This window comes from Amborella trichopoda, chromosome 2, assembly GCF_054954075.1.
Source record: "Amborella trichopoda isolate Santa Cruz 75 chromosome 2, AtrichopodaSantaCruz75HAP2 v2.0, whole genome shotgun sequence".
In the NCBI taxonomy this organism is placed as follows: Eukaryota; Viridiplantae; Streptophyta; class Magnoliopsida; order Amborellales; family Amborellaceae; genus Amborella; species Amborella trichopoda.
This window is the reverse complement of record NC_142337.1, coordinates 32,747,167-32,773,703: the sequence shown is the minus strand read 5'-3', so window position 1 is coordinate 32,773,703 and position 26,537 is coordinate 32,747,167. Positions and strand designations below refer to the sequence as shown.

Genomic DNA, 26,537 nt, shown 5'->3' with positions numbered 1-26,537 from the left:
CCATAAGAAAGAGGTTTGAACGTATCTTAAGTGGTCATAAAAAAGCAAGTTATAAGCTGATTTCACATAAAACTACCCACACATTCACGTTCCTATACAACCTCATCCTCCATATTGCGAAAGATATGATGGACCCATGTAGTTCCACTAATAAAGAGGTAAATTGGGACAAAACAACTTCAGAGATCTTATTATAGCGCCCCTTAATGTTCCACACTTATATCAGAACAATGCCTTTAAGCAAATTCATGAAACATAGCCAATGACGAAGAAACTTCCTCAAACAAATTAAGGAAAGAGAATTTCAAAATGCTATCACTGAGCCATTTTTGATGCCAAAAGTAAATCCGACCATCCTTCCTTGGTATCCATCTTGCATTCCTTTCAACCAAAACTCCACATACCTGTGATTGATTTGAAGTTCCTCTCCCTCTTGAACTCAATTATGTACACCGATCCGCTTCATATTTGGCAACTAGAACCCTCCTCTACCGATGTTCATTATCTTGCATTTCTCTCTTATAAAAGATCAAATAGATCTTCTATAAAAGATCAAGACTATCTTTATTATTTCGAATTTGAAATTTCATAATTAGGAACAAAAATAGAATTTCAAGTTATTATAAAGTTTTCGACACTGGAACTATAGCAGAACTACAAGTCCAAGGCTCAGAGCAAAAATTCAAAAGTGCACCTTACTTCGACAGTATAAGAAAGGCTCCTAGACCACCTAAAACAAAAAATAAATAAATAAGGGTTAGGTTAGGTTACTCCGATGTATGAGTATTTACTTATTGTACTCAGTATTTTTGGACACTTAATAACCTTACTTGATCATGTTATAACTTTTTTGCACAGAAGTATTTTAGGTAATTAAACGAAAATAAAATTGAAATTATTGATAAAAAGAAGAGTATTACCTATGGTAGATAATGCATCATTTATATAGAGCGTTGCTTCTTAACCACTAATAAATGCTACTATTTTTCTATAGAAATATCTTTTCTACCCCTTCTAATAACAAAGAGTTCTTTTACCGAATAAAAATAAAAATAAAAATAAAAATAAAGCAAAAATATACGAGTCTGTAGACCAAGACCGTGAAATAGTCGAATAAATAAAAGGTGTGCTTTCCATAAGGTTGCAATTTTAAACAATCCAATTAAAGCATGCCTCCAGTGTTATCATAATATGTAATTTTGGCATAAAATATTATTAAGATTATCTAAAAATCTATTTTCATATCTAATTACAAATTTTTAAATTCTAAAAATAATTAAAATCAAGTAAATTTATAACATATCAAAATTTTGAAAATAGACAGTCTAGACAATGTATTGCAAGATGCACCATTCTTAAGATTCAAAATATATATATATTTTTTTCATATTCATATATTGATGATCAATTTAAAGGTTTTCCAATATTAAAAACACATTATCCGGTGGATTTTTGTGGTGCATCTTTTCATTTTAAGGTTGCAACCTTATATAAATTTTTTACATCGAATAAATAAATGACACGGACGGAGAAGTTGGGGCCCTCGGCTGGGCCATCAGCGCGGGATATATTGCCAGAAATCCGTAGTCTGAAAACTAAAGTGCGGGTGGCGATGGAGGTGTTGGTGCCCATTCTCTTCGCACTTTTGCTTCTCTGTCTCTTTCCTCTTCTTCTATGGAAACGTCGACAGGACGCTCGCGATCCACAACCACAACCAACACAGGTCAATCTCTCTCTCTCTCTAGCCACAGGTCGATTAATTAAACTGAAGATGCGTACTAATTTCTGATGAATTTGATTCTTTGCTTTCAATATCTTGGCTTCTCTCACTGCCCATCCTGGGAAATTTGATGGTCATTGCTTTCTTGTTCTTTAGTTGCTCTTCAAACAATAAACAAGGTCAATATATTTTATTAGCAGTGGTTAATGGAGACAACATCAAATGAGGTTTCAGATAGGTTTGGATTCCCTATGATGAGTAGCTTGATGGGGGAAACTGAATGCTTCTTATGAACCAAAAAAGCAAAACAAAACGAATTAAGGATGGGAAATCTTGTTTAACTCAAGATGTGCTCAGTGTAACATTAACAAACCACAAGAATTAACGTCTCTGAAACCCTAAAATAGGGGGTCGAATCAGGTCCACTGTGATTTTCATTCTGGGTTTTAGGGTTTATAATCGTCTTGTTTTGAATATTGATATATTAATAGATGATTCATAGAATTGTGTATTCTGACAGAGGCTAACTTGAGAATGAAGTTATCTCTGTTACACCATAACCAGATTCTCAAACCATAACTGGTGTTGAAAGACCTGTAACTAAAGTAAGAAAATAAGTACATGTAAATTTTGAATATTTTGGAGTGAAGTAGGCACTTGCTTCATAGACAATTGGGGCAATCATTGAGCCCCTGTCATGGAAAATGAGTGATTGTTGCACTCTTCAAGAGTTGTTTGAATTTGGATGCACGTAAGGCTAATCGAACTTGGTTGGTTATGCCTACTGTAAAAGAATTATAACTCAAATGGTTACTAGAGATGCTACTGCAAAGTATGGGGTGATAAATATATGGAGTACAGCTATATATAGCTCTGTTCTCTCTCGATTTTGATGAAACGTTGGTCTTCATGAAGTGGATGTTGGACGTTGCATCTGAATAATAGGAAGGTATTGGGGTTTTGGATGAAGTGTACTTTTTTTGTCTGTGTATTGCAGTATTTGTATCTCCTTGGTCATCAAAATGAGAGTCTCCTATCTTTAGAATTGATAGGGTGTGATGTGAATGAGGGAAGTTGATATCAGATGGGAGAAAATCAGTGAATAATTGGAAATACGGAATGGTGGATGAGAACTAGAAAATTACCCTGAAATGAAGGGAAAGAGAAGGAGACCAGGATAGAGGTAGATTGGTGAAGAAATCTAGAAGCAATGGCCCTGCCTCGGGCTGATGTTCAGTTTATCGCTGAACCTTCTTTTTCCTGCAAAGGTGGAGTGGTGGCTAAGTCTTTCCTCATGTGCTGGTGCTTTGCGTCTAGCAGTCTGAGCGGATGCTTGTTTTGGAGTGCAGCATGCTAGATTAAACTGCAGCGTGATCCCTAGTTATGTTTCTTCAGAAGCTATTAAAGTGGGGTTTGCTGCCTGTGTTGTAGACCCTTGGATGGATCTTCTGTATATGTTCAGATTATCATAGACTAGCAATGCAACCCCTGCCCGGATCTACGTATTAATGTCTTCCCTGTGGACTGTTTGTCTTGATTCTTTTCAAGGGCACCATTTTCTGGGCCAGGTGATATTGGGACTTTAAGTCTTCCTTGTGGGTGGCTTGTGAATAGAGGATGATGCAGTTATGATAGCCTTTATGAAGTTTTTTTGCCTCTTCTAGAAAAGTATTTGTGGTTGGGCTGTTGGGGTAGAGGTCTTTTATTTTTTTGGGGGTGGGGTGCATTAGAAGAAATGAAATCATTATTTTTGACAAAGAGGAGCCTATTTTTCATACTTCAAATTTCTTGTTGAATGTTTTTATTGGCACAAAATTTGGTGTAAAAGTTGGAAGCTGATTATGCCATCGTTATTTTTAGGATATTTTGTTAACCTAAAAATTTCCTTAAAGAGAGAAAAGTTGAGTTAATTTTTTCCTAGTGAATGTTTCTAATGGATTAGAAGCCATGACTCAATGAGGAGGCTGATGTTGTGTATTCGAACTTTCATCGCGAACACAAAGAAATTGTTTGTCACGAGCATATATTAATGGGGAGCTTTTCTCTTTCCTGATTCATTGTCTGTTAGTTTTGCTAGATGAGCTTGCCGTAGATATCTTTTTTTTTTTTGTTGAGAAAGTTAACTTTTTGAGCAAAGTTCCCATGGCTTACTGTAGAGATTCTAAAAACCATTTAAGCTAGGGTATATTTGATTGGTATGTTTAGTGAGAGTGGTTGACTTTTAATTACATATGTTGAAAGATTGTTATAAAGTAATTATAATAATGTTGTTCTCCTTTTCTAAAATCTTTGACCAAACTTTCCTGTTTTAGAAAGAAATGAAACCACATCTATTCAAAAATAGCGGAAAAGCCTAAGATTTCTTATACATGCAAAATGTTAATCATATTCTGATTGGTAAGGACTGCAAGGTTGCTCTGACCAGTCTGTATCCAGTTATGAAATGCCAAACTTCATCATATTGCAAAGCATTCGTGTAGTTATTGGAAATCCTTTATATATGCTCCTCAAATCTGTTTTTATCTAAGGATGTATCTTGGAATCTCTGCTCCACAGTTGATCAGTTTTTTTCTTTGTTGATCAGTATGGCTTATCTGGAGAAGCTAATAATTTTATTAGATAGTATAGAATGAAAAAAGATTTACTCTTATGTGGATGATTGGTTTTCCTGAAAATATGCTTATTAACTTGCTATTACTTTGGAGACTAGGTTCCTCAAGTGGAAACTGTAGTTCACCTATCTGGAACTCGTCGTATGCGGCGGAGGCCTGTTGGCAGTACATCAACGGCTGTTGTGGCTCCTGAAGGTTTTTACATGATATCCTTAATATGCATCCAAGTAGTTTTTCTACTGTTTCTACCCTCTGTACTTTTACATCGTTTTATTATCTTTATTTCTGTGTTTATGTTCCATCTTTCCTGAGTAATTTGGGTCCTTTTACTTATTATTCTTGTGTTCAAACCCTTCCAATTTCTGAATGATGCTTCTATTTTCATGTTTCTTTTGGAGTGTCTGTCATGTCTTTCTACGTAGTTTTAAGTGCTATGGCGATTTTTTTACCGTCCTCGGGACCTCTGCTTGCTCTTGACCTGAAGAAGAATGAGAAGGTAAAAAACAATGTTTTAAAACCTGGAATTGTATAAAAAACCGAACAAGGCACAGTCTGAGTTGTGTTGTCGAATCCTGAATCAGGAAGCTCATGACGAACCAAAAAATCACTTATTTTAAGAGAGCCTGACAGAATTGGTCAAGATTATGGTAGACATGGGCAAACTTGGGTTACCTGGACCAGGGTCATTTGAATTCCAAGTGACTCATGGGCGAGTTCAACTCAGACCTGCTGAGCTCTCACTTACGAGAGATGGAATTTGTCCCCCTTACATCGAAAACTTTTATTGTGTATTTTAGAGCGATGTAGTGAAGAAACTTGTATCCTGTGATATGTCCGGCTCGTAAAGAGCACTTTACCTTTTAGTTTATATATTTCCTTTGTACATTTTCACAAATTTATAATAAGGGGGGCCCATTCAACCTCTCATGACCTTGGTGAAAAAAACTGATAATACAAAAAGGATGTATTACTATAAATTATGGTGTTAATGATCTCTTGGTTTTAGTCTCACCCAGTTCCCTTGAGTATATTAGAGTTGTTGCATCTTAAAGGGTGATAATTGTTTGTATGTTGGTTTGGAACCAGAGTTTCTGTAGTAAAATTCAAGCTTGTTGCCTCATTTGCCTTTTTGCTAGTTGACTTCTTGAGAGGCCATGGGCTGCAATCTTAATATAATAATACCAGAAACTAGAACATGCACCCCACGGGAAGAAAGAAAAATCTTTTTCCAGTGTTTGTTACTTGTGAGACTTCTCTTTCCCAAGAAACTAGAAAAGTATCATGTTTTAGGCCAATGTTTAGAAGCTGTCCTGTCCTTCAAGACTATTTGGTAAATATGTGCTTGTGTTGACATCTATGAGGGTCCCAATCTCTGTACCTGTTATATGGCAAGGCAAGTTACGAGTTTATTTTCTGACTATTTCCTGTAGAAGTGCAAAATCTAGATGCCGAAGTGTTTTTCCTTTTTTGGGTTAAACGGAGACGTTTTCAACATAAATTATTGAAAATGCATTTAAGAATTGGAAAAGCTTATTTCAGGATAATGGATGTTGTTGGAAGGTGTCACACACATGGATGTTGTTGGAAGGTGTGACACACACTGCCTATCCTTCTGAATGTGCCGCATTAAAGTATGTTTTATTGAAATTTTGTGATACTTCCGTTGTCAAAGTTGTTTATTTCAAGGATGGGCTTTTATGCAAAAACTGTGAACTCTGTGTAACATGACAAGATATAGTGGAAGAGAAATTTGAGGCCAAATTAGAAGATATATAAATTAATTGTAGATCTACTTTGCTAAAAGCTTAATAGCCCTAGGCAAAAAAATCAAATTTTAAAATAAAAACTTAATTATCATGAGTAATGTAATTAACAGTTTAATGGTTTTATGTTTAAGGACAACTATCACGACTGCAGTTTGAAACAGTGTTTTAAAGCGGTGGGGATCCTGATGCGTCTTGATGCGGTCTTGATGAGGGTGCATCACACTGATGCAGTCAATAAATATAAAAAAATCTAAAAAAATAGGTTAATGCATAGAAAAAAATATGGAGGTGATATATGTGATAGTAGGCATTTAGTTTATTCATCAACTCCAAAAGTATTAGTTGTCGGAGATTCTGTATCTACTATCCCGTAATAGAAACTAGAAACTTGAAACTAGCTTTATAAAATAATCAACAATCAACAACCATATGCACAAATTTGCAACCACGAACTTTAAAGTTACAAATACTATAAACTAAAAGTCCATGAAAATTAAAGAGTTTTAAAGTCAAGCTCAAGAAGAGTCCATACAATTTGTTGATTTCTTCACGGCCTTTGAAACCCTCGATTTGTCGTTACAAGCTCGCCTAAACTTCCTCAAATCAACACCCAAAAGGTACAAATAAATAACCACGTATCAACAAATACCCAAATCGAAGAACTTCAACAAAAAAACAATTCCGACCAAAATTTTCTTTTGATCCAATCGATCACAAAAAAGCCACGAATGTGGCCGAAAATTGTTGTTTGGGGGGTTTAATACCCCCAAATTTTGAAGGTCAAAAAGACCATTTTATCCATCCCCGAGGGGTACTGTTTTGGAAAACAAATTGCAGAAAATTATGCAGCCTGATGCGGAGAGATGCAGTGCATATGTGGGCGAATCTCTCCAAACCGCATATGCGGCCAATTTTGATGTGGTGCCCAGCGTATAGTGCCTGATGCGGCTCCATATGCGGCGATGCGGCTGCATTTTAAAACACTGGTTTGCAATTACCATATGCAGTGTAAGTTAAACATCAAACCAGTAAAGCTCTCTCTCTCTCTCTCCCCCCTTCCTGCTCTTCATGGTTTTGGTCTCTATTGGTTCTCTTCTTTGTTCTTCTCTAGTCTCTCTTGATCTCTGCCATGGCCCTCTCTTTGTGTCTCCTTAAGCTCTGTTTTTACTCTCTTATTTCTCCTCTACTCTGACCTGTTCTTTCTTTCTTCTCACTGCTGAACTCAACTGGCATTTCTGGTTCTAGTCAAAACCTTGGGGATTTTAATATCAAGTTATTGGTGCCTTCTTTAGCAGAAATATCGAGTTATTGGTGACTTCTTTAGCAGAAAATCATAGTCCCTGAGGTGGGGGGGGTGTCTTCTGATGGAAGGCATTGGATTCCAAAGTGTGAGGTGGCTGAACATGTTTGGAAGGAACTGACGTTTCTAGAACACAGATTATTTGTTAATGTGGATGATTTGCTGTGGAGAGGCTAAGGGAATTAAGGGGTGGAGAATTTGGATGGATTTTCGGCAAAATAGAGGATGGAATACTGGTACGGGGATAAGCATTATAAAGAGAGGAAATGAGAAGGATAGTTATCAAATGTGATTGCCTGAGCCAAAATGAGGCCACTTCTCCTTATCCCCTCTGGTTTAGTTGAGGAGGGCAGGTGATTGCCTAGCCATGCTTAGGCGTGGTCTAGGTTATTGCCTCTTACTTATTGTCTCAATGGTGATGAAATTGGTCCTCTTTCCTCTGTCTCAAAATCAAGGGTTTTCCAATAAGGCTCCCATGATATTATGGTGAAACGATCATTTTCTGGCTCATTTGAGGGGTGGGAAACGATGGGGGGTTGGGTTAAACCTTGCAAAAATTCTTAGAACGATTTTGCATGCTCTAAGAGGATCAGAACTTAGTTATCAATAAATCAAAGTCTGAAAAGAAACTGTTGTTTTGTAAGGCCAACAAAAAATTATTTTTTGGGTTTGATTCCTGTTTGAACATTGTTAGGACATGAATGAGTTATGCAACACATTGGTCTTTTGATTGCCTCATACATGAAGAAGTTTTGCTTGGGTTTTAGGCTTGTTGCTTTATTTTCCTTTTATGTAGAATTTGGTCAAGTACCATCATTCAATATGTATATATCTCTTTCTTGTGCATTATTATAATTGAATTTGATAGATATTATTGTGGATAGTTGTTTCTTTGTGAAGTTTCTATACTGTGCACATATAATTAGCATTTTAGACCGCACTATCTCATCTATTTATTACACATACACACACATTGTAGTTCAATAAATATGTTCTATATATTTTTGGGACAGAATAAAACAAATATGTTCATGTAAAATGTAACTTATATAGTATATTGTTTATGGACATTTACCATTTGGTTCGATGGAAATTGTTGCCTTTTGTGCTTTCATGTGGGAAATCTCTCATATTTCTTGTGAGCCACACGAATTGCGATCTTGAAGTATGTGATGAAATATTCCAGGATTATTATCACTGAGGTTGCCTTGATTTAAGGACGCCAAAAGGTTCTTGGCTGTTTCATTGGGCAAGATTTTTGACCGAGTTTTTCATAACTATTTATAACAAGCTTTATTTGTGTGTCCCACAAACATTGGGGCCCAGGGTAGTTGCTTGCCATTGCTTCCACCTTGTGCCAAAACTAGAGGCAAACTCCTGAACTGCTGATCTCCATGACAAAGCACATGGTTTAATTTATTGTTGTGCCCGAAGCAACTTTGAAACATAAAACACTAGCCTAAGATTCACAATTAGCTACAGTTTTTCATGATAAAGTTAGAGGACAAAGGCAACTGTATGAATGAGCTATTGCTAATTGGCTGGGCGTTTGAATCCCTTCTATTTCTTGCTTCTTAGTTTAATTTGATCTATCAGCATTAGGAACAGGTTGGGTCATGCATAATTCGGATAGAGCATCAAAAGGTAAACTTGTTAGGCTCTATAGGAGATTGAAATTCTGGTTTAATTACTGCCTACTTCTGGGCTAATGATAAATAGACATTCTTTGTAGCTGAAATTGGAATGGCAATTGATGGTCCTCTTCTATGCAAACATTGAGCTATTGGAACACACTACTGAATGCAATTTGATACCTTGCTATAGACTATGGTGGAGAGGAAAGCAGCATCATGTAGATAAATTGATCCATATACCAGGAGTTATGGGAGTTATTAAGTGGCGTGAATTTGGCGGCAGGGATGTCTTTCTGGTTGGCAACACTTGGTGTATTTATTTGTTGATATTGTGTCCAAATATTAACTGTTTAAAAAATAAAAAGATATTGGCTTCAAAATTAATGTGATGGGAATTCATGGTGAACCCTTTGCATCTAAAAACAGGTGCATGGCATGCCTCCTATGCAGTAACTGGTACAAGACTTATGACTTTTTGGTCCCGTATGTATGGTTTTCTAAAGGTCTTACCCTAGTTCCCAGTTATAGTGGTTATATTTTTGGGTAATCTTGAGTGTGTATCTTGCTGTCGATAAAATAGTCAATTAATGACCCAGCATGGAAATATTAAAGACTCGACAACCCAAAAATTCAAATATTTATTTTGTATGCCATCCGAGAAAATATATTGAAGAGGTATTTTCCAGCAAAACAAACATCTTGTTGGAATTACTAGGCATGTTTACCAAGAATGCAAACGCCTTAGGGAGAGATTCTAGAAATGCACGTATGTGGACCCAATTGTATTGGATGAACCTAAAGGAGCGGGAGTTCGAGTGTGAGGATGTTAGTTGGTTGATTGTCGAGCAACTTACAGGGGCTGGAGAAAAAGTAAGGCCTAGCACTAGCCCAGAAAGGGTGAATGTTGGGTTGACAACCGCATCGGTTCCGGAGATCGAGGAGGCTGAATCACATGAGACGAGGAAAAGTGTATGTAGAGGAGGGTGATGATACTAATGATGATGGCTCCTCAACCTCTGGAACAAAAGGGGGAGATGCACGTGATAGGTCATCACATGACTTATGTGATTAAGACTTGAGAGTTGAGAGTTGGCATGACTCATTGAACACAAATGTATTTATTTTCTTTTATATGTTATGAACTTTTGAAAATTATGTTTAGGTTGTGGCTGTGAGGTTGTGGTCGTGAGTTGTGATTGTGAAGTACATTTAGTCTTTCGATGTTATGTTTAATTGCTAATTGATGTTACATGTTAAAAAAGAAAAAAAGTAGTCAATTAATGACCACCAAAAGTGAAAATGATCTTTCCCTACCAATGATATATTACGGCATTACCTGTAAGTCTGTAATTTATGGAATCTAAAATACACATGGTTTTACTTATATGTCTTTGCATCTTGTTTGAGTTGGGTATTTTGCTATATAGCCAATGATTCTACTGCTTGTGGTCCTGAGTCATGATTAAATTCAATCTAATATTTCTCAGAGCTCTCTGCTGAAAGTGATGAGGAAGTTCCGGCTGGTGACCACTATACGACTAAAGCATCTAAGAAGAAGAAGAAGAAGCAACAAGAGCGAGATGCACAGAGACAGGTAAGCGGTTCTCTTTTTGGAGTTGCCATCTGAATGGTGCATGCATTGAGAACAGATGGATCATTCCAGTGATGAATGTACTCGCTTTTTTTTTCTGGCAAACTGATGTTCTTTGATACAGATAGATTTGATTATAGAGTTCATATGCTGTTTTACTGAGGGAGTTACATTCATCTACCTTTCGCCACTGATGCTACAGAAGCATGCCAAATATAAACTGCATAACATCAGACATCCATGAAGAGCATTGCCTCCTTGTACAAGTCATACAATTCATCTGAAACGGCTTTGAGTGATAGTTGCTTAATGAAGCATGATGATAGTCTGTAACTTCTGATGATCTATATTTGGATATATGATGAATAAACACCAAAATTCAGTATTTTGGGTTTTTGAGGATTTGTTGGGACTCTGTAGTCATCGTTCATTTCATGTTTTGCAGGGGCTGTTGGTTACTCAAAGAGTATAAATACTCCTTGAGTCAAAAATAGTATGCTGGTAATGATGATCCATGGATGGGAGAGGGAAGTATTACTTATGACAAATGTGAATTTGAAGGAAGTTCTAACTGTGATCATCTGCAAATTGTGTTTGTTACTTGAGAAGCTGGATAGAAACAGTCGTGATGCTCAAGTAGTTTTGTCTGATCACGAAGGAGAGAATTAGAACTTGTGGGCCTTCTGGCCCTCTGCCAAATCTCTATTTAACTTGCAAATAAAATTAAAACTAGACAGAACTAACCCCTACATAACTATTGGAAAAACAAAATCCATAAATTTGGTAGATACAAGTGAAACATATAATGACTACAATATGCTTGCACCAATCAATACTCCAACACAAGCTGGAGATGTCAATCATGTCCTCCTCCTCTCATAAATTAATGCTCTCCTTCTTCAAAAACCTTTGTCATCATGGGAATATATCATTTAATTATTATTCGTGGATATGAGAGATGGAGAGAAGAGAAGAAGAAGAAGAGATGGAGAGAGCAGCACCTTTTGGAGGCATTGTTGTTAATACATTGCTTAAGAATTTGTGGGCTTTATTGTTAATACTTAATATAATGCTTAAGAAATTGGCCACCATTATAGCTTTTGGCTTAGAAACCTTACACTTATGAGTTGTGACCCTTACCATAATGCAGGGACATTCCAGTCCAACTCAACATAAAAAATATAGGTCACCTAAAGTACCCTCAGATACTCATTGTCTGTGAAACATTTTTTACTCATTGTCTGTGAAACATTTTTAGGTCATTGCATGGTTTTCTAAGAAGTATCCTTGGTTTCTAACCATGTTTTCTTTGTAGAAAATGTAGTCGCATATATGACTTTGATTGCTCTTAATATTGTTTCTGAACAATTTAGTTACTCAAGGGATCCTTTCAGTGTACTTTTTGCCTTGGGTTGAATTTTTTGTAATTACATCATTGGAAACTTCCATTTTAATCCAGTTATAAATCTATAATATTATCATTTAGAGTTCTTGTAATCAAATTGTTGCTTCCATTTAATGTTTACGTGTTCATGGATCCCCTAATGTGCCTTGACGCAACTTTCTGAATCTGGGTTCTTTTTCTGCAAGGATGACGAACCAGCACGCGAGGTAAGGCAAACAAAACACGATCGCTACGCTGAGATGAGAAGGAGAAAGGACGAGGAACGTGAAACTGAGGAGCGTTTAAGGGTTAGTAACTGTTTCTTTGTTGTATCGTGTTACCTATAGTGCTTATTTCAGAACATTTTATGGAAAGGCATAGTAACATGTTTAGTCAGAAGTTAAAACTATTTTAGATACACATAAAGTTATACTTGTTAACTTAGGAGGAAGAGGCGAGAGCTAGAAAGGAAAAGGAAGAGGCGGCTGCTTCCTTGGAGTTCAAAAAATGGAAAGGCGAATTTTCTGTGGAAGTCGAGGGTACTGAAGAGAATGAAATGCAAGATGGGAGCCAAGGCCTACTCTTTGACTTTGTTGAGTATATCAAGGTGGTTTTCAATTTTAACACTATGCTCAGTAAGATTTTTGTTCCTTGAGATGCTTTTTTATACTTGTATCTCATCTGTCATCAGTGTTGCATCTTAAGAAGGGGAACTTGTCAATGGTCATCTATTATCAGTATGGTTTATGCCTGAATGTCCTCCTTTGACTGAATTGTTGCACTTAATCTACTTAAGACTAGTTATGTAGATAGGATGTTATGACTTACCATTTATGCCATATCTAGTTGTTTCATGTACAGTATTACCTTTTTTACTTGTTTTGTGTAATTTAATTTTGCATCGCTACTCATTTACTTCTTGAATGTCTTAGTTAATGATAGCATATTATTTTCTTGTCATAACATCATTCACTTTTATTACTTAGCTGGCTGAAACATAGTTTTATGTGTTGAATGAGCATGGAATCAGATATTAGACTTGTGATTCCTGCCATGCCTCCAGTGACACATGCTTGAAGCGACTTGCCATTTAGAGGATGTGATAATGTCATTTAGAGAATGTGATAAAGAGGTCATTATGTAATGTTAGGTGCCGTTTGATTTCAAAATTTTATCAAATGGTGTTTTTGTCCATTTGTAATTGACCAAATAAAAATTTGGATAATTATCATTTGCTTTTAGAGGTTCTTTGATTATTTCAAGTCAAACTCTAATTTGTTATTGTGTGGTGTGATGGTCGTGATAGTGTGATAATGGTGGTATAGTGGTTATAGTGGTTGAGGTAATTTTGGTCGAATGGGTGGAGGGGTGGTGGTGGTAGCAGTGAGGGAGTGGTACTTGTGGTTTTGGTAGTGGTGTGATGGTGTTGGAAGCAGAGTGATGGTGGTGGTGGCTGCCATGGTGGTGTGGATGTGGTGGCGGCATGGGCAGAGTGGTGGTGGAAGCAGACTAGTGGTAGAGGTGACGCTTGAGGTGATGGTGCAGTGGTTGTGGCGGTGGGACTAGGTGGTGGTGGTGGTGGAGGAGATTGAGCTGGTTTGGTGATAGTATTAAGGTCAGAGCAGATGGTGCAGTCGTGGTGGCAATGCGGTGGTTGTGGTGTTAGGTAGTGGTGGTGCCTGGGCTGTGGTGGTGGTGCCTAGGCTGTGGTGGTGGTGGTGTTAGGTAGTGATGGTGCCTGGGCTGTGGTGGTGGTGCCTAGGCTGTGGTAGTGGTGGCTAGGTAGTGGTAGTGGTAGTGGAATGTCTGGTGGAGTGGTGGTGGCAAGGCATTGATGGTGGTGGTGCCTAGGCTGTGGTGGTGGTGGCTAGGTAGTGGTAGTGGTAGTGGAATGGCTGGTCGAGTAGTGGTAGTGGTAGTGGACTGGCTGGTGGAGTGGTGGTTGCAAGGCATTGATGGTGGTGGTGCGTGGGTGGCATTGGTGATGATGGTCGTGATGCGGTGGTGGTGTAGAGAGGGAGCCAACTTGAATTTTTTGCAAAACAACTTCGGATGGTTTTGCAAAAATCAATTTGGGAGCCCAATTGTAATTGGAAATCAATTCTAAATTTTGAATTTTAAACACTCCCTTAAAGGTGAAATTGCAGGTGATAATTTTCAAATAGGCCCTAAATGGAAGCATTCTTCGCGAGTTAGCGTTAGAATAGCTTGAAAACTATTCTTGCAAGCCTCAAGGCATATGCTATGTCGTATCCCAATTTTGCATTTCTTAAACGAGAAAAATATGGAAATTAGGGAGTGGGCCTGCTGTGTTTCTCCTATTGTTAGAAATATAAGTCAATCAGTGAAGATGAGAAAACAAGCAGACTTTGCTGTTAGTTAATGTTATTCACTACTGATATTAAGTTCATGCCTACAACAGGGGACTATAATGAAGATGAGTGGCCCTTGTGTTGGGTATTGTTAACCTTGCATTAAAGAGAAATGTTTTGAGATTCTGAATTGATATTTATTAGTGACTACTGACTACTATACTCATGATGTACTATACTAATTCACATCATGAGTATTGTAGAAGACCATCATAGAGAAGAGGTTCATCAAAGTTTGAACAAAGCAGGCTATATTTATGGGCTGAAGCATCGTTTTCTTTTTCTGCTAAATCTTCCTGATTTGTAATTGTGCAAGATAATGCTTTCAAATTTATAAGTACCTTATAGAAGCTCCTCTCTCTCTGTCTCACACACACACACACAACATGCAGAGAGAGAGAGAGAGAGACCAAGCTGATTGTCAAAGAGAGAGAGAGAGAGAGAGAGAGGGAGAGAGAGAGAGAGAGAGAGACCAAGCTGATTGTCAAAGAGAGAGAGAGAGAGAGGGAGAGAGAGAGAGAGAGAGAGACCAAGCTGATTGTCAAAGAGAGAGAGAGAGAGAGTGAGACCAAGCTGATTGTCAAAGAGAGAGAGAGAGAGAGAGAGAGAGAGAGAGAGAGAGAGCAAGCGGATTGTCAACCCCATGCAGCAACAGAAAAGAAAGGATGGTTTGATGGCCAAGATTATTTTGGCAGAGTGAGGCTCATAACAGTGCTCAAGAAAGTGGTTGTCCTGTGCTTGTTGAACTTGTCTTTAGTTCCTTGTCATATTTCACCCATGTCATTTGCATCACTGAGCCTCTGAGGTATTTAGAGTTCTTGACAGTGACAATAACCTGTGTTAATTGGATAGACATACTATGGCAATTGAGGCCTTATCTCATGTTGTACTACATGGGTATTGCCATCATTTCTTAACATATAATACAAATCAATCATGTGAAAGTGGGTCGACATTTAGCATGTCAAGCTGTACATAATGGCATGAGTCTAGTGTACCACATGCCTTTAGTAGTTTTAACTGTTTGTAAGACTTACAATTCACAATCTTTCCTAATACATCCAATCTAAGGGCAGGGATTATCTAATTCGTTCTTGAACCAGTATGATCTTGACACAGTTGTTGAGCATCCTAATCTTTAGCACATTTATCCTATCTGAGGCATCAAAGGCCCCTAGTGTTCCAACTTCCTCTTTGTATATACATATTGTTCATGTAGATTATGGGCATCAATGGGGAGAATGTGTAGAGAAATCTCGTTAAGTCTTACCAAAGATTGAAAGGATTTATATATACACATACATTCTTGGTGTAATGACTGAAACACTCTTACAAGAGGGTATTGAAGAAGCTGACTTTAACGAATACTACCATGACAAAGCAGTCTGGACAGTGAAGATAGGCAAACTAAATACTTGATTAGTTCTTTTGCCTATAGCCTTTTTCCTGCGTAACTCTTTGAGCTGTTCTCGGTTAATCTTTGTTGAGTCAGTTACTAGTCTTTGGACTTTCTTGCTCTTTCGTCCTTTGCCCCCTATTTTGAACCTTCTGTTATTTTCTCTTTCACTATATAGCTCAAATTCTCCCTTGATTCCTGATATTTTGAAGCATCTTTGCTGGTTTACGTTTACCTGAAAGATAGCCCCAAATATTCGGCTAGTTCTCCCATATCAACTGCATTTAAGAAAATAACTGTAGACAAATAGGGGTAGTTGGCCAGCATATTGTAGTAATCCAAGCCTGCGGGATACGAACTCGCCCTTGAAAAATCCTTTAATTAGTGTTTTTCTGTCTTGGAAATGGTTCCAACCTAATTCCGATCCCCTTCAGTTTTCCATCTACGCAATTGGCCTCTGTGTGTGTGTGTGTGTGTGCAACACACACATGCACATAATTCATCATTACATCCCAAGAGGAATGCAATATTGAGTGAGATTAATGGATGTCCAACTGCATTTTGAAGGGATTTTTGTTTTGCTCCCTCACCAGCCCTAAATATATTCAGGCTATTCTTTGTCAATGGGCATCTCATTTATAGTCTTATGCATGTCACATAATTGCTTGTTTTTTCATTTTTCATGGTTGTTAAGATGCTCACTGGTTGATTGGAATGTTCGATTGATTGTTTCGTAAATTGATAAAGCTTCATATCAATTGCTTCTTGCCATGGCTAATTTTGTCGTTTGTACTACATTTGATACCAAAAAGTGCATCCTCATCATCATCAACATCAAAAACCTTTTCCCAACTATTTGGCATCAGCTATACATATCCTGGTCTCCATTTTGCATTGTGGCTTCAAGATTCATGAGAAGATTTAAAAACGTTTTATGTTGGCTGCCTAGCTAACACAACCCATCTCCTTTACCCCGGCATGGGACGGGTTAAGGGGAAGTTTAAAGTCCTCACCCTTCTTATAGACCACACCTCCAACTTATTGCTAGTAAAATGGTGGAGTATCCAGCCTTAGCCAATGTAGCAACTGAAACCAAACTCTTCCTCAAAATGTGCATTCCATTCCTTTAAAAACTTTCTTCCTTTGCATGACATTCCGACATTCTAGTTTTGCTTTATTTTCACTGCACAAACATATTTTGCATATTTATTGCATCTGCAACCACTAAATCCTTTAAAAACTTTCTTCCTTGGCATGACATTTCGACATTTTAGTTTTGCTTCATTTTCACAGCACAAACTTATTTTGCATATTTATTGCATGTAGTGTTTCAAAAACAGCTAGCCGGTGCCTAGGCGGCCGGGGGGTCCAGGCCACTCAGCGCCTAGTCGGGCGCCCAGAACCTTGGCGGCTCAGTAGAAAGAAAAAGGCCTCTATAGTCTAACAGTATAAGTATAGCTGTATAACACAAGATTTAGGGATTTAGTGCACATCAGATGTATAGTACACAAGTCCACATAGCACACACTCTTCCATACTCCCTAACCAGAGTTTTTTTAAATCAAAGTTTTTTTACATGGGGCAACATCCCCCATGTGATACCGGCAAGATGTTTTTTAAACGGTTTATTTCCCCTTTTGTATCTTTTTTACAAAACTTGCATCTTATGTAATTTTTATCCAAAGGATTTGGGTTGTAGCCATATTTCTAACCCGTATCACCACTTCGATTAGCTCTTGAAGAAGACATCTCAAAATAATACAAGCAATAATAAAAAGAACACTAACTTTGATTGCTTGATCTCCAAAGTTCCACCTCTAAGATGTTTCTAAGGACTCAAAATCTTCTAAAAAACCCTCTAATATATTTATAAAACATCCAAAACTAAATCTAATATCAATGGGTGATGCTTAGATCAATTTCTCGTATCTTTGAGAAACCCTTTGTTTTTGGAGTTTTTCTATCTCTAAAATAGGCTCTAATGGGGTTTTAGGTTTCAAATAAACCTAAAACCCACAATTTTGCCCCTTTAGTTTAAAAAAATGACCAAAAAATGCTCTCAATGAGGGGCATTTCTGCTCTTCGACGGCTGCCCACGGCTGGGTGTTGGACGCTTGCCTAGGCAGGTTCTTGAGCACCTCCCTTCTCTCTCTCTCAGCTATATGTATATATGTATGTGTGTGTGTGTGTGTGTGTGTGTGTGTGTGTGTGTGTGTATATATTATATATATATATATAGATATATATATATATATATATATATATATATATATATGGTGTGCCTATGTGTGTGTGTGTGTGTGTGTGGATGCTTTGATAGAGATGGTCTTGACAGTTTCTATGATCTTGCAGAAACACAAGTGTGTTCCGTTGGAAGAACTAGCTGCTGAATTCAAACTACGCACTCAGGTATTTATTCCCCAATCTTCTTGTTGCCGCATAATCTATTGTATATTATTTAGATTTTTGAATCCCTATGGTAAGCTCAATCGTTTGGGAATCTCATAATTATCTAGTGGATGTATTGAATTGTGCTCCTTGCTCTATCTGTCTTTAGTTGGATAAATATTTTTTACTTAGGTGGAAAAAAACAAAAAAGAAAACTAGAATTTTTGATGAAAATAGACCTTCATGGTATCCATTTACAACATCATGCTTCAAGAAATGTGCATTGTGGGGCATGTAATTTGTTCAACAGGGATTATATCTGTTGTCAATAGAGAATATGCAAAACATTTCTTTAATATAATCAGCACATGGCCTTGTACTTATTTCATGGAAAATGGGTCTTGATGTCCCGCAGCCTTGTCTAATGTCTCCCCTTGCCCCTCTTTTATGTGAAAGAGCTGGGCCTAATGTTTCGAATTTCCCTCTAAACCTAGTATTACAATGAATTCATGTTGTAAATATCATGCATCAGCTTGCCTGAAATGGGAGCATAGTTTCAAAATGCGCTAGGTGGGTCCAGGCCGCCCAGCGCCTAGGCGGGCGCCCGGAACTTGGGCGGCCCAGTTGAATCCAAATAAGGATTTTGGCATTCTGCAGTTATGTCAATATCTGTTATATGTATTGCAGTACATAATTCAAATTATACTATATATTATTTAGCATTTAGCACACACTCCATAAGCATAACCATAATCCATAAGTCGGTTCATACTCCATATCCAATTAAAACTTAAAATTTTCCAACCAACCAAATTATCAAACCAAGTTATCAAATAGTATCACACCAGTACTGAGGAAGAAAACAAAATTGAATTATGAAATTATGAAAGTAATACTTGAAGACTCAAAAGAATCTTCAATAATCAATACACAGTAGTTTAATCAAAGTTCAAACTTCAAAGTTTAATAATTATTCAACAATCAACATTCATTCATCATCAGAAAATCTTGGGTCAGCTGCATTGGCATCATATTCATCGGAGTCGATGGTGTCGTCACTCTCCTCGACATATTGGTCGTCCCTATCCTCCTCCATCTTTTGAATCAGCCTCTTCTTCCTGCTCTTCCTCCATCCTTGTTCTCTGTACAGAAGATCTAGTGGCCCTAGGAGGGTCAGTTGATGTCCCTGAAGCATCCATGACCATGTCCCATGTCAATACTTTATGCCCCTCGACATCATCATCAACTAACCACGCCATAGCATGATCCATATTTTTTGATCTGTCTTATCTCTCTTAGCAAGCCTGTCCTTCAAGAATCGATTGTACTTGATATAGACTAGGTCATTGAGCCTCTTTGAGTCACGCCTGTTCTTTTTCAATGTATGAATCTAACAAAATCAAATGAAACAAATTAAAATCTAATATCTATGGTTTATGTATTATTTATAAAATTATACAAATTACCCTTACGACCTTACCCCTTCAAAAGCATTCCAATTGTGCTCACAACCAGATGAAGTAGTGGTTAGGTTTAAGATCCGAATGGCCAACTTTTGTAAATTTGGAGAACTACACCCATGTTGGCTCCACCAATGAGCTGCAAAGATATAGAAAAAAATCATAAATAAATAATAGAATTACTTGATTACTTGAACTTGATAAAGATGAACTTAAGAGTATTATTAATACTTGGTCCAGTTTTGGTCCTTTGCCTCATCGCCATTGGAGTCCCAAAAGACTTTAATGAGCACTTGTAATTTATCAATCAGCACAAATAATGTCCTGCATTTCAAGATCAGGGACTAGCATCTCTACACACTCATTAAATCCATTCATAATTGGGTTATTTGTTTGTACATCCTTGTCATAAAACAAAGCTGGGTTAAAAAAATAACCAGCTGCATGCAATGGCTGATGTAGCTGCCTATCCCACTTCTCATCAATAATCTCCCAAACAGGTTTGTAGCGGATTTCTTCATCATTGAAATTTTGGGCTCTCTTTTGCATTTCTCCATAGCTTCATATATGTAGCCCATAGAAAGCTTGTCACTATCAACCATGCGAAGGACTTTGACAAGAGGAAAAAATACCTTAAGAGCGCCTTTCACTCCTCGCCAAAAAGCCTTACAAAGGATAATATCTCTCACTTTCTTCCCAACCTGATCCTTAGATCATTTGCATGCTCTCCACTCATCTGAGATAAACATTTGCCTCAATTGCACTCTCCTCGAAAGAATGCTATCTAAACATAAGTACCAGGTCACAAATCTCGTGACCCCAGGCCTCACAATCTCTTTCTTCTTTGTAAAGGTACACATCATGCTAAGAGTGAGATGGTGGCTATAAATGAAATTTGTAACTAACTTGGCCTTCTTCACTGCACCTGATATCTCGATTAAACCGCCAAGACCCTCAAGCATGAGGTCTATACAATGTGATGCACATGGTGTCCAAAAGATTCTAGGATAAGCTATGCACAACAAATTAGATGCAGCAACATTAGGAGCAGCATTGTCTGTGACTAACCTGTACAACAAGATGCTCCCCAACTTCCTTGATTTCCTGCTCTATCACTTGAAATATGTAATGGGCATCATGGATATGATCAGAGGCATCAATAGACTTAAAAAAAAAGTCCCTGCAGGACAATTCACAAGCAAATTCATCTGACTTCTTCTCTTCCTATCACTCCAACCATCAGTCATAATAGAAACTCCATACTGAGCTCATGCATTTTTCTTAAGTTCTACGTCTTCCTTCGTGGCACTCACTGCCTTTTTTAAGAAAGGCTCTGAAAGCTCATATGCGGTTGGGGGTGTCATCCCAGTTCCAAATTGGCCAACTGCCTCTATCGCAGCATAGAAGCTGCTTAAGCGAGCGGTATTGAAAGGAATGCCCGCCTTGTAAAACCTTGTAGCAAGATAATACACAGCTCTATCTCTCTTCCTTTTGGATTCTATTTTCAATGGTGGTTTGTTTTTTTTCAAGGTCAGGCCTAGGTAAAAAACTATTCATAGGGCCTCTAACCCGAGGCTTCTTAGTCTCAGAACCATAAACAATTACAACTCCCTTCCCGTTTCCCCTAATAATGGATTGCTAACCTCTTGACATCCCTCTCCAATTCTTTCCTCATTACTATCATCATCATCAAACTTGACTCAAACCTCAGACCCAATCTCTGCTATAGAGGCAATTCTCTCATCTTTTTTCATTTTCACCATGTTCAAAAAATTCTTTATTTCCTCTTTATCGGCATCAGGAGTCTTTTTACATGGGGCAACATCTCCCCTGATACCGGCAAGATGTTTCTTGAAGCAGTTTATACCCCATTTTGTATCATTTTTACAAAATTTGTATCTTATGCAATTTTTATTATTAGCATCTGCGTTATAGCCATATTTCCAACCGGGATCACCACTCCTATTAGATCCTGAAGAAGACATCTAAAAATTAATGCAAATTACTAAATCAATAAAAAAAAATCACTTACTTTGAGTTTGATTGCTCAATCTTCAAACTTCTGCCTCAAAGATGCTTCTAAATACTAAAAATCTTCTAAAAACCCCCTAATAACTTCGCAAAACATCAAAAAGTAAATATAATACCAATGGGTGATGTTTTGATCAATTTTTGTTAACTTTGAGTAACCCTTCGATCCTAAAAAATTCACCACAATCTAGTTTTTTTGGAGCTTTCTCTCTCTAAATTTGGCTTCAAGAAGTTTTAGGTTTCTAATGAACCTAAAACCCTAATTTTTGGCCTTTAAAAACAAAAAAAAAAGGACAAAAAATGCCCTCACTGAATGGTTTTTCGCCACTGGGCAGGGCGTAGCCCCTGGGCGGCCGCTTAGGGTTGGGCGCCCGTCTAGGCAGATTCCGTACTGCCTATGCGGCTGCCTACGGTTCGACCGCCCAGATTGGCTTCCTAGGCTTGGGCGATGCACCCAGGCCTTGTGGACCACCTAGGGCGGTTCGCTTTTTGAATCATTGAATGGGAGTTATAGACTTCTCTGGTTTTCATGCCCTCTAGGATCTACCTAGTTCATCTAAATGTAGCCCTTAGGTAGAAATCCTTTCTCTTGATGTCAGACTTTATTATTTGGAAATAAAATGCAATAGGGATAAGAAGGGCATGGTCTGGACTCATGCTATTCACAATATTGCGGTCGGCTGTTGTCTTTCTACTGGTGTTTTCACTTCTAAAAGAAAATCTGTGGTGTTAGTGGATGAAGGTGAGCAGGAGCAATTAAGCAGCAAACATCGAACATGAGATACTTAAGAAAGTATTGCTTGTGAGTATTGTAATGCGACCATGTAAGGAGATACAGCCTCTTATTGTTTCATCTCATTGTTTAGAGGGGGGAGTGTTAGGGGATTACTGTGAGGGGCATGATTTGTGACTCAGAGATTCCATGTGTTTGGTCACACTAGAGTACCATTAATATCAGGTAGTATATTTACTAAGAGATTGGAGGTTGATGCCATCCGCTATGGTCACCTTGTGCCAAGTTCAGCATGAATTTAGGCAATTAGTTACATTTAGCCCAGAAAACTTGGATTCCAGTGATGAACGCTTGTCATTAAATTTGTGTTCAAATGTGGTCTATTCTTGTAGTATTTTTCTATGTTTTCCATTGAGCTGATTTGATATTTGGAAGTTGGTAATGCAGGACTGTATCAACCGAATCACATCACTTGAAAAGATGGGTGAGTCTCTCTCTCTCTCTCTCTCTCTAACACATACATGCAAAAAAAGAAAAAGATTCATGTATTAATGAACAGAATGAACACATGCACACATGTAAGGCATGGTGTCTCGCAATCGGTTTGGGTAGGTGTTCAAAAGTATGTGCTTCTAATTTGCAGGGAAGTTGTCTGGTGTAATGGATGACAGAGGAAAATACATATATATCTCTCCTGAGGAAATGAAAGCAGTTGCAGATTACTTAAAGAGGCAAGGCAGGGTTAGCATTTCTCATCTGGGTTCCCAATCGAATCAGTTCATTGATCTGGAGCCAAAAGTGGACCCCATCGAAACTGTACTTGTTCCTGCAAATGGAACGATCATTGAATGTTTTTGATGTAAAAGCATGTGCATGCTACAGTAAATTGGAATGCTGTTATGATATAAAAGTAGCAGCACCACTCTTTTTATTTACCGTAATTACAGTGTACCATGACAAATGATGTAATAGAAAAATGGAATTATTTTTATTGATATGAAAGTAACACCACTTTGCGTATTTTGAGTACAAAAGAGCATGACGAACGGTACAATATACTACACTTAAGCTTTGCTGGCTACAATGAATGAGAAAGTCTCATGCATCCACGCATTTGTTTCATCCGTAGGGTTGATAAGAAATCTCTTTAACAGTAGCCCAATTACTCCACTGATCACTGATTTCGCAAAATGTGTCGCACATAAAATAACAAACACCTAGGTTGGCTTATTGGATTACAGGATTTTAAATTCATGCTCCCCCGAATATCAACATTGATGGCCAACTTTTATCCTCTACAATGTATATAGAGAGCGATTTGCCTCTATCTTACATGGGAGCAGCAATAGCCATCTCGGTGGTGGAACTGTGCTTCCATATCTTTTTCTTCTTAGCCTGAAATATTGAGAAATAGAAAACCTTGGTTTTCGGTTATGAGAAAGCGAAAGTGAAGGAAAATACCTAGATATGCGTTAATCTGACCTTTTTAAGATATTTCTTATGAATCTTCATTGCTTCACAGCATGAAATCTTCATTGCTCCACTGTATACTTTCTTGGTATCCAGATTTCCAGTAATGTCATTCAAAATCTGCTTGTTGAGCAAAGCAAAAGATTGGGAAAGTTGGTGATTGGGTCCCCACAACACTACTACTATTACTACATTCAAAATATAACAAAAAAATGAGTCTTGGTACTTGACGACATCATCAAGCCCCCTGGCCTCATGCAACAGCTTCCAGCTTTTGGCCTTGAGGGCGCTGGCAACCAGGAAAACTGATATGGGAAGGTTTTGTTAGTTCTTTGGCCCATTCCTCATGTGCTCTCGCTCAAATTTCCCACATTGACATATCGACTTCACTCTTTGTGAAAAATCGAACCGGATATGAACTCAGAAGTGGTTCAACTGGTCTAATCGGTAAATAAGCCGATTCAACCGTTCTAACAAGTCCAGTCTCGGGCGGTTAAAAACTGTTAAATAAATACAAAAAAAATCTAAGAAAATATAAAAAGTATCTTTTAAGAACTAATAAACAAAGCACATCCAAAGAAAGTTGAAAATAAATAAATTTTAAAAAAAGATGGAAAACTATAAAAATACGTATTAATGACCAAAATAATTTCCACTCTTTCCCTTAATGAACAAAAGCATTAAAAAAATACATTACAAACAAAAACCATTATTTTTGGGATTATATATATATATATATATATATATATATATATATATATATATAATGGTGAGATTAGCCTACTAGCTCATGTGAACATATGCATTATATAAACCCAATGGCCCAAATTGAATTTTGGCCGATCTGACGATCATGACCTCATTTCGTATTTGAATTTTAATTTATTTCTACGAATCCAAATAAATAAATTGAAATTTTAGACTTGTATATTTAAAAAATAGGAGATTCTAATAAAAATATCAAATAAATAATTTGAAAGAAAAAAATGGATCAAAATACCCCTGAAACGTTTCGGGGGTATTTTGGTCAATTTAGTTTTTACAAATTATTTTTAAAATATTTTTATTAGATGTGTCTTGATGAGAAGAATGAACGTATAAAATTTCAAGTTATTTAGATTAATAACAAACAAATTAAAATTAAAAAACAAAATGAGGTCATGCTTGTCAGACCGTTGGGCTCATATGTTCATATGAGCTAGTGGGCTAATCTCATCATTTTTCATATATATATATATATATGAAGATAATACAAAATGCCTATATGCGAAAATGAAGAGTGATTTTGTTTACCCTTATCACCGTCCAAAGTTCATCTCACAGTCACGATTGTCCGGTAGTGTTTCATTTTTCAATTTTTTTATACAAATCGGAATGACCTAAAATTTAGACCATATATTCATAAAAAATAGGCGAATCTACGAAAAATATCAAAAAAATATTTTACATGACAAAAATTGACCAAAATACCCCTAAAACTTTTAAGGGGTAGTTTGTTCATTTTTTTTTGAATTATTTTTTTTATATTTTTATTAGGTGTGCCTCACTAAGATTTACATACGCTCCAAATTTCATATCATTTTAATTTGTAGAAAAAAATTGAAAAATGAAATACTATCGGACATTTGTGACCTTGCGATGAACTTTGGACGGTGATGAGGGTAAGCGAAATCACTGTTCATTTTTCGCCTATAGGCATTGTGAAGACTTTTCCATATATATATATATATGCCATTTGTATAGAGCCAAGATTCAAACATTCAAATTAGAGCCCACCTCCAAAAAAAAATGGTTTCAATACTAGAAAGTTTTGTGATGGCCTTAAATCATCGTTTCATCTTTAGTTATAAAATTTAAAGCTTAAAAAATAGTCTAGATCGGGTTGATCTATGAAAACTTGAAAATTGACAGTCCTAAAATGTTTTGAGGTAGGTTCTAATTTGATTGTTTAAAGCCTAAGCTCTATATAAACTTTTTCCTAGAAATATAAACTTTATATATATATATATATATATATATATATATATATATATATATATATATATATATATATATATATATATATATATATATATATATATATATATAATTTTTAAATATCCGCCGGTCACCAAAACCGGAACTGGCCATAAGAAATAGATTGTGATACGTTGTAATTTGTAAAGCTCTATTGTTTTTGCAAACCAGTATTCCAGAAGTTAGTCTGGTGACCCATTGATTCCGATCTATCTCAGTTGATCTTGTCTAGATTGGACACGATCGATTCAGTGTTCCAGATTGGTGACTCGGCCGATTCAGCTATCCAGATTGGTCGTCGCAAATTGAATTTGACACTTTGGTTTTTCCAGATTGGTCGTCGCAAAGTGCTTTCTGAATGAGGTTTCAAAGTGAGGCTTTACTTATATGAATATTTGTTTGATGAATTCAAAGTGAGGCTTTACTTTGAATCCTCATTCAGAAAGCACTTTGGGCATCTAAAATCTCTATGGTGCCTTTAAACTCAATTTTCAATATCGACTATGAGATTTGAAGCTCAAAAAATAGTACAGATGAACACTTATTTATACGGTTTAGATAATGTGTTGCATTATGCACTATTTTTAGGGCTTGAAATATTAAATTTTTTTCATAATCATAATAGTCAAGGCTGAGATGATCGATTGGAAGGAATTTGTTTTTT

At 37.0% G+C, this 26,537-nt stretch overlaps 1 protein-coding gene across 4 annotated transcripts; it reads left to right on the top strand.

Annotated features, from left to right (window-relative positions):
* Positions 1-1,436: 1,436 nt before the first annotated feature.
* On the top strand, positions 1,437-23,421 carry LOC18421661 (DDRGK domain protein). 4 transcript variants are annotated; one of them, XR_016049409.1, is made up of 8 exons: positions 1,437-1,723; positions 4,431-4,527; positions 10,520-10,626; positions 12,214-12,315; positions 12,453-12,642; positions 18,128-18,184; positions 22,835-22,871; positions 23,031-23,421. XR_016049409.1 is itself a non-coding variant. In XM_088858316.1 (8 exons), the coding sequence occupies exons 1-8, from the start codon at positions 1,517-1,519 to the stop codon at positions 23,243-23,245; spliced, it is 996 nt and encodes a 331-aa protein (XP_088714442.1). In that variant the 5' UTR covers positions 1,437-1,516; the 3' UTR covers positions 23,246-23,421. The 4 variants fall into 4 exon arrangements, 2 of the variants coding, with proteins under 2 accessions (XP_088714442.1, XP_011628901.1); XR_016049410.1 differs by having other exon boundaries at positions 22,823-22,871; XM_088858316.1 differs by having other exon boundaries at positions 12,453-12,614; positions 22,823-22,871.
* The last annotated feature ends 3,116 nt before the right edge of the window (positions 23,422-26,537 follow it).

What these genes read in the sequence shown, in the direction of transcription:
- LOC18421661 (XM_088858316.1), top strand. Translation starts at nt 1,517, where the DNA reads ATGACACGGACGGAGAAGTTGGGGCCCTCGGCTGGGCCATCAGCGCGG. An exon ending in GGCTGTTGTGGCTCCTGAAG is followed by an intron (nt 4,528 to 10,519) that starts GTTTTTACATGA and finishes AATATTTCTCAG; the next exon opens with AGCTCTCTGCTGAAAGTGAT. An exon ending in ACTTTGTTGAGTATATCAAG is followed by an intron (nt 12,615 to 18,127) that starts GTGGTTTTCAAT and finishes ATGATCTTGCAG; the next exon opens with AAACACAAGTGTGTTCCGTT.